The sequence below is a fragment of the Cygnus olor genome, chromosome 15, assembly GCF_009769625.2.
Source record: "Cygnus olor isolate bCygOlo1 chromosome 15, bCygOlo1.pri.v2, whole genome shotgun sequence".
NCBI lineage: Eukaryota > Metazoa > Chordata > Aves > Anseriformes > Anatidae > Cygnus > Cygnus olor.
Genome location: NC_049183.1, coordinates 9,998,841 through 10,010,998, shown reverse-complemented (window position 1 = coordinate 10,010,998; position 12,158 = coordinate 9,998,841). Strand labels below are relative to the sequence as shown.

General features: G+C 38.7%; 1 protein-coding gene across 5 annotated transcripts in view; it reads right to left on the bottom strand.

Annotated features, from left to right (window-relative positions):
- EEF2K (eukaryotic elongation factor 2 kinase) overlaps positions 1 to 12,158 on the bottom strand; it is a 32,942-nt gene that overhangs the window by 3,869 nt on the left and 16,915 nt on the right. For all 5 annotated transcript variants that reach the window (XM_040574986.1, XM_040574983.1, XM_040574987.1 and 2 more), the window contains 12 exons: positions 11,827 to 11,998; positions 9,821 to 9,970; positions 7,860 to 7,992; positions 7,008 to 7,135; positions 6,226 to 6,427; positions 5,921 to 5,988; positions 5,079 to 5,156; positions 4,190 to 4,252; positions 2,780 to 2,914; positions 2,208 to 2,396; positions 1,687 to 1,811; positions 110 to 288 (listed from right to left, as the gene is read on the bottom strand). In XM_040574986.1, the coding sequence (XP_040430920.1) occupies positions 110 to 288; positions 1,687 to 1,811; positions 2,208 to 2,396; positions 2,780 to 2,914; positions 4,190 to 4,252; positions 5,079 to 5,156; positions 5,921 to 5,988; positions 6,226 to 6,427; positions 7,008 to 7,135; positions 7,860 to 7,992; positions 9,821 to 9,970; positions 11,827 to 11,998 (1,622 nt within the window). The remainder of the gene's footprint in view (positions 1 to 109; positions 289 to 1,686; positions 1,812 to 2,207; positions 2,397 to 2,779; positions 2,915 to 4,189; positions 4,253 to 5,078; positions 5,157 to 5,920; positions 5,989 to 6,225; positions 6,428 to 7,007; positions 7,136 to 7,859; positions 7,993 to 9,820; positions 9,971 to 11,826; positions 11,999 to 12,158) is intronic.

Sequence of the window (12,158 nt, the reverse complement as noted above, 5' to 3'; positions counted from 1 at the left end):
ACCCTCTGGACATTTTGTAACAGCTGAATCAGGAAATTAATTTTGGGGGTACCTGCTGGGGGAGAAGGAAAAGCAGGATTACTGATTACAGAAAAAAATGCAGACTTGCCTGATCTCTGTGGATCCTTATCCAAGTGGAACCCTCCTGTCATCAACATTTCTGCTTCCCTGGCCAGGAGCAGATACCGGGGCTCATCTTGAGTGCCATCATATTCACCTCCCTCGTCATAGTCAGTCATGTTCAGGGCAGCATTGTACCAGTACAGTGCCTCCTTCCAATCCTGTGCTCTAAAGTTAATAATCATTTAGAAGACAGTTACCTTAAGAAAAAAATGCACTTCGCACTGGAGATTAGGAATTCCATTTTGCACTAGATTCTCAGAGTCTTTAGTGGTCTCCAGGAACACGAGTGTTCTCATGGAAGCTCACAAACTGCATTGTAGCGCTATGTCATTATGCCAAGTGAGGATGGGGTCACTTTGTGCAGTAATAACAGATGAGAAGTTATATGAAGTTTCTTGCTGAACTCCTAAGCAAACTTTCATTACTAGTTCTATGCTTTAGGTCTGGCATTTCTGTTTCTGAAGATAACTGATTCAGAAATAAACTGAAGTCGCAGAATTTGTTTCATATTTTAAAAATAGCTACTTTTGCATTGAAAATGCTCAGTGCACTTCAGTGAGAAACTTAACATCATTTTGAATCTCACTATTGCCAAGAGGTTCACTGTTGTGCGAAACAGAAAACAAGTAAATAACAAACACATGCTACAATAAAGAAGTAGAAAAATCGTTATCCTCGCTTGTTATATTTGTACTTAAGGCAATTAATATTTATCCATTTTTTAAAGACTCATCTGAAAGGCTAAAAAAATCAAACTAATATATTGTGTAGCCTTTTGGCAAACTATGATCTACTTGTTAGTCAAGGTGCTGCTCCTAACCCTCCTATCAAGATAGGAGTGCTGGCTAAACTAAGAGACTTACTGAGGTAAGTGCATTTTTAGACTTCACAAAACTTAAAATCATACTTAGTTAAAAGTAGTATCCTCAGCTTTAAGACCATGCTCCTGTCAAATCTCCATTTCTACTTTTATTATGCAAAGGAATGGAAGACTAACAGTGACAAATACTTCATTTATGTGACTGCATCTTGCCTATGGCCAGTTTATGACTTATTTATCCTGTTCTCTGGGTTCTTTCACAATTTAATTAGGAAAAAAACAGACCACTTTTTAAAAACTGCTTTTAAAAAAATCACTAAGGATGAGACATGGCAGTTGGAAATATTTCTTACTTATTTTTAAGGTACTATTTCTCCAGGAGAACCTTGTGTTAATTTCCCCCCCGACTCCAGGATTTTCAATTATGCAACTCCCACTGAAATCAAGGGAGTTTTATCACCAACTTTAGAGCAAAGAAAACCGTTCACCATAAGGAACTCTTGGTATGAGGGCTGAAATCAAGCATGTAGGTGGACAAAATATGGATGCCCAGTAGCAGAAATCAGGTCTCTGATTTTCTTTCTGTGTTGATGTATCATGGCCTAAACCTTTTTTTTTTTTTATTCATACCCGAGTTAAGTTTGAAGTAACTCCAAAATACTGTTCCACAGCATTATGACATAACAGCTCTTCATGTGAAAGGAAGGTATGTACAAGTTAGGTTACTCAGTTGCGCACAGTACCTGTCTGAACCAAGATTCACACCCGTATCATATGCTCTTGCTACCAGGATCATGGAAGGCCGGTCTCCAGCTTCTGCTGCTCTCAGCAAGTAGTCAAATCCTTTTTTTCTGTTCTCTTTTGTGTCCTAGTAAAAGAGACAAAACCTCTAAAATACATGCTAAGTAAAATCATCCCTTCCTCTAACACTAAACACTGTTTCTCCACATCTGTAATGTCTGCAAGTGTTTAATATGTCTGAGAAACAGGCCCAGCCATTAACTGCTGAGGAGCTGAATAGTCAAGATCACTTCAAAATGTTTCCTAAAGGTATGTAGTGACTTGCTCACAAAATTATGAACAAGCAGCATTTTTAATTCTTTTTCTAAGTTCTTAACTACAAAGTCACCTATTTTCTCTGAAGAGGCTACAGAACACCTAACCGTGGTTTTTGTTTTATCTTCATTTCCTCCTATTCTTATATTCTTTTTCCAGGGGAACACAATTCTGGATTTTGTTTTTTTCTTTCATCTTTCTTGTTTACCTCCAGAGTAACCTCGGAAAGAATGTGATGTGGCAGCTGAGAGCACATGAGTCCTAACCCAACGATGGCTTCCAGCTCCCCACAGTCTGCAGCATGCTCCAGGTGAAACAGAGCTGACTCCTGATCCCATTCTTTGTCTTTCTCACAGAAACGTCCAGCCTCATGGTAGCGAACCATGGCCAGGTGAACCTAGAATGCAATAGTACAGGAAAGATACACAAGTAGTAAGCACAGATCTGATTCTTCAAAAGCCCTGTGCCTATGCCTCACTTAGGCACAAAGTACTTCTCCGAGGTGACTACTTAAATCTAGTTATTTATAACACTGCAGAATCAACAGCAGGATCCTTGCCAAAGGAGCCCAGATATTGCAAGTCCAAAAGCAAACGGAACACATGGGTTCCTGAGCTTAGACATGCTTTATAAAATATGATTAGGTGACAGAAAACTATACACTTGTTATTTATTTTCACCTGCACAATTAATTCATGCAGGGAAGCACCTGTAATAAGTAATAAATACAAGATCTCTTTTTTCCAGCTGGAAAGAACAGAATGACTAGACCCATCCTACCTTCCCAAGGATTGACTTCCCAATTTTCTTTTCAAGTTCTAGAGCATTAAGCCTCTGAATTTCTTGAGCGACACAGGATGGTCTGTGGATGTGGACTCTGGAAGAATTGTAGAGATTCCATTTCTCCACACTGATCTGAAACATGGGATATACTATTATTTCTATTCCAAAATTAAAATTTACTTATTATTCATAAGGATTACCACCCAGAAATCAAAGCCTACATTAATACTATCATTTATGAGTAAATACTGTCATTTAAGATATGGCTTTCAAAAGTCACGTTAGCAGCTGAATAAGCATTTGTGTTTCTTCAAAGAAGAAACACAGTGAAGCACACTACAACAACAACAATCTTCCTTAAATGACAGCAGCTAAGCAAAGTAGCACCTTTAAGTTATGAATCAGGAAATAGGTACTTACAAAAATAAGTACCTGGATAATCACATTGCAAGCACTAAGGTTTCCCATGCACAAAAAATTAAACCCATACTTTTCTGGTCAGAATTTCAGTTAAAAATATTTTAAATGCTGCTTGCATTCAACAATTCTAGAAGAATGAAAAGTAACAATACACAAGATGATAGGCAGATACATGTATTGATGTTTCTCAGAATGACCAGCACAAACAAGACCAAACAACTTTTCAGCCTCATGGGTGGATGAGAAGTACTAGCCAAAAAAAAAAAAAAAATCCTATCAGAAAGTAAGCCATTGGAGGTACACACAAAAACACAACAGGGAAAGCTACTGACACAGAAATTCAGCCTGTTAAAGCTGTTTCAATTTCCTGAAGCCACAATACATAAACCACTACAAGGAAATTCTGAGAAGCGTATCTAATGAAATTATTCATTGCTGTCAAATTTTTTTTTCCTTTCCTTGCAAAATAGGATTGCTTAAGTTTATAGCCACAGAAACTAATTATCACAGAAGCTGTATTTTGCAAAATCATAGAAGTATGTCTGTTTTTCTAGCTTGGTTAGATATACAGTGGAGAGAGCCACTGTCACATATTTCAAATGCTGCAGGTTTTGAAAGTCTTATCCAACCATGTATAAGACAAGTTGAAAAAATAAAGTGCAGAAACAAAATATCTAGTTAAGGAGAAAAAAATCCATAGAACTACAATTTCAACTGAGAAACCCAGGCGGAATCCCTAATTTACATTAGGGACCAATTACTGAGGTGACAATTTATTTATAGTTTTTCTTTAATGGAAAAATAAAGGCAAAAACAAACAAGGAAAGAATGTAGAGTGGTTAGTTGTTATAAACAGACATTCTGCAACCGAAAAGAAGGGAAAATTGACATCTGATTTAGTGATGTAATATTAGACAGCAGATGAGTGGAACAAAGGACAATCTGAGTGGTAAACTCATTGTCTATGAACATTTCTGCTTTATTTACCCTTGCAGAGCTTCCCAAACTGTCTTCATCAGATTCATGTCTTCGGTTGTTGTTTGAATGGCCCTATGTTAATGTAAAGATTTGCATCATTTAATTTACAGCAACTGATGCGTGCCAGTTACCCTTCTAGACTACTCCTATCCAGCAAAAATAATGGAGACAACGATCAAAATAGTTTCCAATGGATTTTCTTCTCTCAGTGGTATTGCAATATAAAAAGGAACATGCTGAAACAGTAAAGAATATGGCATAACCAGGCTTTAATCCTGTAAACTATATATTCCATGACAAATACCTTGCCAACTCAAATGTGACAAGGTGTATCCTTGGAAGCAACATTCTCTTTCCCCATCTACAAATTAAACATCTAGTTAAGGTCTTCAGGTAAAGAAACATTTCTTGAAGTTTCTACTTTAAATGAGTAACCAACTGTGCCCCAGGAATTCCGAAGTTGCATGTCATTAACTGAGAACAACACTAAGTTCTGTTCATTAACCTCAAACCATATGAAGTCATAGAAAGTAGAGAGGTTAAGTGTGTCTGAAAACAGGTCATATTCATGGATTCAATCTGACAAGAAGCTGGCTATTAATCAATGTTGCTCAAATGCAATACAGAACACTTCAAAAAAACCATAAACCTACAACATGCAATCAAATGTAATGTTTGAAATTAAACTCGCCATTACAAACAGTGTTTTTCCTGTAAAAGCGTCATTAACATTCACAAGAAGAATAAGTAATTTTGCAATGTGTGGGAGTTTCTTTCCAATTGTTTTTTCCATTTACAAAGTCTAGATCAAAAGGGATAAAAATGAGATTCTTCTGTGGAATCACTTCAAATATGAACAGAAGGCCTAATTCTGTTAAACCCACATTCAGGTTCTTACCCTCTCTCTATGATCCAGATCTTCTAACTCACTTCTCTTTTCACTGGGATATCCACTGTCTCCACCATTTTCAAAATCCTACAGAAGATTAAAAGAAAGCATTGCAGCATTAGGACTGCCCTTTGTAAAGATCTCAGCTTGACACTTCCCAGAGAGCAAAACTTATGCTAGGTTCAATGAGGTACGTTGGGATACTGGATGAAAAGGATTACATGTTGTGCTGACAGGCAGAATGGTACTTAATGATCCAGAAGGCACTGTCCAAGTTCATGTTCCTTCTTAGATACATAAAAAAATAATCAAGGACTTGCATACTTGATCAAACCCAGAGTCCATTTAATGTTGTTTTCAGTTGTAGGCAGTTAAAAGATAAAGCAATTAATGGACAGCCCCTGGTATTGGGGCCTTGGAGTAGGAAAAATCTCTTTGTAAAGGGATTATTGCAGACATATTGTGGTCTCCTCTGTTGAGGTTCTCTAACATCCCACAGCGTAAATATTTGCAGAGACCTAATCAATGGGGGTTCTGTTTAGCCTTCATACTATCTCAGCTGGCAAAAGTACCCAAGACACAACATGCAGGCAGGGGAATAGATACTTTAATTATCTGTTAAAATAAACCAGATGCAAGTAAATTTCTGGAGAAAAAAATAAATAGACTATTGTTTTAAAATAAAATGTTCTTCCATTATTAAAAACAGCAAATCCATGCAGGTAATGTGACATGCAGCACTGAAAGCAGGCTGAAAGCCTTCACATACTCTTTCTGAACAAAGCTTTCCAGCCATCCTTCGAAGTTCATTAATTAACTGCAATCTCATTTTCTGTTGGAAAGACACTCACCCTTTGGTTATCAAGCTGATCATAGTCTTTGTGAACCAAGTTATCTACTTCATTAAACACTGGCCAATCTAGGAAGCAAAATATATGCATCTTATTTTAAGGATAACATGCTTGAGAAGAAAGCTCTAGATGCCATCATCTTACCTTTATCAGTTATTTTACAAAAGCATCCCAAAGAAACAAAAACATTAATTATCTACACAGGAGTACCTGATTAAATACAACATGCTGTGTATTTAAAACCTATTAAACAAGTCACCTCCAAATGTTCTGGAACCCCCAAGTTATGTATGAGGCTCACTCACGAAGCATTTCCATCTTTTGGCTGTGAGGTGTTGCTGAAGAAGGAGAGCAGGGTAGAGAGTCAAATGCCACATCGCTCATACTCTCATCTCCAGAGTTTTCAGACAGGCGGGACAGCAGAGGAGGCCGACTACCAGAAATTGTTCTCACCCGGCTGCTGCCACATTTTTCCTCTGTGCCACGTAGAATTGTCTGAGCAGATTCCTTGGCAAATTAACAAGAAAATCTTGTGAATAATGCTTCACTGTATTCTGAGTATGCTACACAGGCCAACATGACTGCTTGTTAGGGGCCCTCTACAAGAGTGGGGGTAAATACACACACGTATACATAACTATTTGCTTTGAGAAGTTCTAGACCCCAACAAAATATCAAGTCCTAGCATCACTGCAGAGAGAGCTCTGTTTAGGACTGAATTTCATTCAAAACGTTCCACCAAATCCGTCTCACAAATATCAACTGAAGCTGAGGTCAGTTAAAGACAAACAGCTCTATTCTTTATTCTTCCTGAATTAGTGTTGTGACCTGCAAAACTTACTAATGATTTCAGCATTCAAAGATCAACTTGGTCCTAAATGTGTCTTGCAAGATTCCCTATTATTTAAAGTTACAGCATGAATTCAGAGCCAAGTGTGGATAAGTCAACTTTAAACTGCTGTATTAGTGATTAATCTGCTTTTATCTGCCACATCAATAGAATATTAGAGTTTTATTTACAGGGCTTTTAAAGTTAAAATAAATCAGCTATACTGCTTAGCTACACTTTTTTCCATCAAGCACTTACAAGCAATTTGTTATTATAATCCAAGGCATCCTTCTCTCTGGATGAAAGATCAAATGGTGCAAGGCCCATGCTTTTGCAAATCTTGTTGCAGGAGTGAGAATGAAAGAATAAGGCCATACCTCGAACACCTGCGGCATTGAAAAAAATATTGAATAAGCTTTTTACTCAAAGTTTATATGATGGCATACTTATTAAAAGATAGAAGTCCCAAATAATTTTCTAAGAAGCTAAAGGCAAAGCTAAAATGAAAAAAAAAATGTTTCATAGTACAGTGCTCAACCTACTTTCATTTTCTGTTTTAAATCCTGTAAGTGCTTTTTAGTCTTTCTGAAAGACGAAGTGAAAGTAGCCTGCAAATTCTTCAAAAACTATGTATGCACAGAACATAATAAGCCAACAAAACTAGATGCATTGTTAAGAAAGAAACACGTGCCTAAAACTGATCCTGCTTACAAGACTTGTCATGTCCTATGAATTACTTCACGTATGGACACATGGAGCTTTAAAAATATGCAAAACTTACCTCTCTATATTCAGCAGTATCAATTCTTGCAACACGGCAAGGAAATTAAAAGCAACAATCATTCTCACATCGCAGGAAGCTACTTAATTTCATTACTTGTCTGGTCTAATAGTAGGCCAGCAGTCACGAGCCAAGATCAGCTCCCATTTTAAATCTGCCTGTATGTGACAACTGCCCTGTTCAAGGACTGCTTACAATAGAAGTTCCGCAGCTGTTTCCAAGGCCCTCAGAAAAGTGCCTGCTTGCTCAGCCAATAGCTGCTAATCAGCATGCAGCAGGAAGAGAAAATAAACTTCCACTAGCTCATCAAACAGGATAAGTGATTTTACCTAGGTTGCCATCTCCAAAATCTGTACCACTTTCTGTATGTATCTGAGGGTCTGTGTAAAGATCTCCGACTCCTTGGATATCAACAATAATGAGCTGATGTCCTGAGCGCTCAAAGGTGAAGTGACTGAAGGCCTGCAAGGAAGCACAGGAGATGTCTGAGAAAATTCACCCTTGAATTACTGAGAACAGCAACACTTACTGTGACCACTTACAAATGGCCAGCGAAATCAGATAACCGCACTAGCGAAATAGAACTGGTATGAACATCATGATGAAAATGGTAAGAGACTAAAAGGATGTAGTGGATTTTTATCCCTACATATACACGGTGTTTTTTATCCCTACATAGTCACAGTGAGATTACGCTTTCATATAAGTCCTGGTTGATTAGCTCATGTGAAATCATGCAAGTCAAGCAAGCAGAATTTGGCCCCCAATTTTAAGCGAGGGCAAAACAGAAGGACTAACAGTCCCTGGAAAATTGTTTTTACTAAATACTGCCCTTCAGACTTCATCAGAATATCTAATATTCTATGCAGTGGCTAAATTCAATATTAAGAATTTGCTGGGGAAGAAGTAATTGCTCCCCAGGGTCCAAACTGGGAAGGAAATTTCAAATTTCAGATGCATCTACTAAATACAAAGGAGCATCTGTTGCCTCTGTGGCATTGCTTCTCCAACCTGGTCCCACCCAGAGAAAGGCTGAAAGAAGTAGGGTGAAGGGCAGCAATGGGAACGTGCAGCGTGGACTGCTCTATTCCTCCTTCCAGTACTGGACATCCCATTTTCCACTACAGTCTTCACCTTAAGAAGTGGGGAGCAGGGGGTGGAGGGAATAACAGTGGGCTCTGGAGCCAGAGCAGAATCACTTCTGCATAAAAATCCTGGCTGTGCCTGTGAATCAACAAGCTCTGCAGCCATCGCACACTGCTTCCTGCTGCCAACAGGCAAAGCTCTGCCCCATTTTGCAAAAGGAAAACATGAGCATCCCCTGAATTCTTCTTCCACTATCTGCCTTTACATTTGTGTATCAGATGGTGAAATGTATGTTCGTACTCTTTAAATGCTGCGTTCCAAGAATCAAGTATAAAAAGCCCTTTTCTTTGGCATAAAGCTGAGACATTAGGATCTTCTGGGAAGGCCTCCAAAACAGTGCTGCCAGGCCTGGGGGAGGTGAGTGGTGGTGATAGACAAACACATTAAGTGTAGCAAGTCTCACAGAACACTTTGTTCCCAACTTGTGAAAGCACAGCACTGAACATAAATGTTCTGCTTACATTAAGTATCATACAAATACTTTAAAAATAGGGGAAAAATGAAAATAACATAACCCTCATCTCCCAGTTAAAAAACAAAACAAAAAACTGTTTTGCTATGCTGACCACTTCACATTCTTTGCCAGTATTTTAAAAAGCTCTGTGAAATACAACAATTCCCAATCACTTTAAAACTGTAGCTGTATTTCTATAAGCAATCTCAGATTCACCTACTCAGAGGTTGTATCTGAAAAACACAAATTATTATATGTAAATGTGCTAGATGTTTGTTTACATCAGTTAGGTATCTACCACTTCCTTTTGTGTATTACTCTGAGGTAACAGCAGCCTACTTAGTACATAATACATGAGATGTCTTCCCTCTGCTTTAACCTGAAGAGAGTTTGAAGAATGTTAATGCCTGTAATTATAACTAGATGAACAGGGCTTACAATTTCTGAAGAGTATTAACCCTGTTCAACTAAACTAAAAATCAACAGACGTTGAAATGCGATAAAGAGATGCTCCGCACTTGAAAAAGCAGACCCCAAGTAAGGGGAAGACATACTGCAAAAAGAGAAATTAATTTGGCATTGTTCTGGAAAGGCTGCCATTTCCTCTCTCAGCAGTAATGCAAGATCTCTGGATGGAGCCAACAAATTGCTTGCAGCAGACTCTATGGAAAGCATTAAACAAAGCCTCACTTGCGGAGTAAGACGAATGTTGTCGTCTCGCACAAATCCAGAATTCGAGTTGTATTTGATGTATTTGCCCTCAATGTAATGTTCCAGATGAAAGAGAGGCTTTCCAGGTCTGTTCTTCATTTCAATAATACAGGTCTGTACTATATCCACCTGGGAAGGGAAGAAAAATAAACAATGACTAACAGAATACTGTCTTCAGATTAATGTGTGTGAATGCTCCAGCTGTGAAAACTTTGCCAGCAAAAGAAGCCGAACAATTGCCAAGATATGCCTGTTTAACAAGGGGGTGGAGGAAGAGTCATGTGCTTCTTAGGTAACTGGGGGGATTTCATAAATTAAAAGCAGTCACTTCAACACAGACAATTTCTGCAAAAAATCCCACTGAAAATTCTTTAGCAAATGTTGCCTTTCTATTTTATTTCCTTGGGTACCTTAGGAGTGTGCTGCAAAAAGTCTATATCCAAACAGCAAAACATACAGTAACTACTGCACAACTTGTAGAAATGCCTCTTCAAAGGAGGACTGAAGACCTTCTACCATTCAGGTATTTCTGTATCTTACCCCACCTCAACACAAAGACTATCCCAGAGGCACTACTAAAGGAGAAAGCATCACAACTTTCATGTTGTTTACATCTTTCTCAGGTGGCATTTAAAACTTCTAGATTCCTCTCTGAGCACTTCACCCTATGTCCCATCTTGCTATTTTGTGACAGTTGTTAACTAACCCTTGTACAGAACGCAAGGCACATAGTCCACAAATTCAGAAGCACTTACTACTTTTGACTATTAAGTTGTCAAAGCCCCCACAGAGGCATACATTTTGACTCAAGCATCGTGTCACATCTCACACGTCACATGCAGTCTGTGGTACAGTCAAGAGCAGGACTCAAGTTCCCACAGTAGAAGCACAGTTCCGTCCCAATGCTTGCTTCCACTCAACTGAAGCCACAGTCCAAGTCAGGCATTTGCTACCAGCAGCTGATTAAAGCAGCTTATGTATGTTGATACATACCACAGACACTGAACAAAGAGGAGAGACTGGCTGAGAATGCACAACAGTTGAAGTCCTTCATCCTTGTATTTTAATTCTTGTCTTTTAACAAGCTGATTGCTGCTGGAGGTGGTTTTGTCCAGGACACAAAGACCAGCTTTGACCAGCTGCTATCCAGCTTACCACCATGGAAAAGTGCGAAGCTATGCTGGCCACATTTACAAGACTATACAAAATGCTTGCCATGGACACCAGAAATATGACCCGCAAAAGAGCAGAACCCCTCCTCCCAAATCTTATGTGTTTATGCACATCCCTTGCAAAGAGGATGGGAAATTCTCTTGATGCCTTAAGCCTGGTCTGACACCCTAACCACCTGGCAGTTTCATACATCTTAATGCTTTGCAATTAACACAGCGTGCTGACATTGTCACTGAGTCACCTAAAGGAGACAAAAGGTACAGCATCTTCATTTTTTGGAGAGTTCTTGACCATTCCTCAGAAATCTGTATTTGAACAGCTTCATAAAGTTACCCAGGTTCCCAGCTCTTCTTAAAATTGCTAGGGAGGTGTCCAAATAGGCTTACAAGACTTAAGCAGCCACCTCACTGGAGCACTAACAGTTAAATGCTTACTGAGACTGCTGCAGGCAATAAATAGTCACATCTCTGGTTATCTGAAAAGCAGCTGGGCAAATATCAAAAAGAGCAAGGCAAACACCATTTTATTTTGGTCTTCAGTCAACAGCTGAGAACGGTCAAATATTCACAAGCCCACGTGACTAATTTTGGATATGCAAAGCAATTTCTGCATTTACTTCATTAAAAACAACTACCATTTAATGGAAAACACAGCAGGGCAGAAGACTCAGCAATTAAATTTAATAGAACATGAACAACTAATCCTCTCTAAATACATCTGAAACCTATCTAATAGAAGAGCAAGACCGAATTTTTGCATAGCAAGAAGTTTTGCATAGCAAAGATTTTGCATAGCAAGAACTTTGAACATACCTGTTTTGGTGGTTTGTGCCGATTGTACTCTTCTCCCCAGAGTTTTGCTTCCATCTGAAGTCGAACATCCTCAAAATATACCTCCCGGCCTACGCTCTCTATGTACTGCTTGGCAACATAGTTATAGGCGCCTTTCCAGTTCTGCGTGTGTAAGAAGTTGGACAGCTTTTTCCTGAAAGACAAACCAATTTCTGATGAAAAGAAAACCAGTAATTTTAATTCAATCTTCCCCTTTTCTTTGTCTCTGTTGACAAAGCCAAGCCATGGGATCAGGATTACCCTCAGTCTGGATTGGATCTTATGTTATGTACCAGATATTCTATATCAAAAGC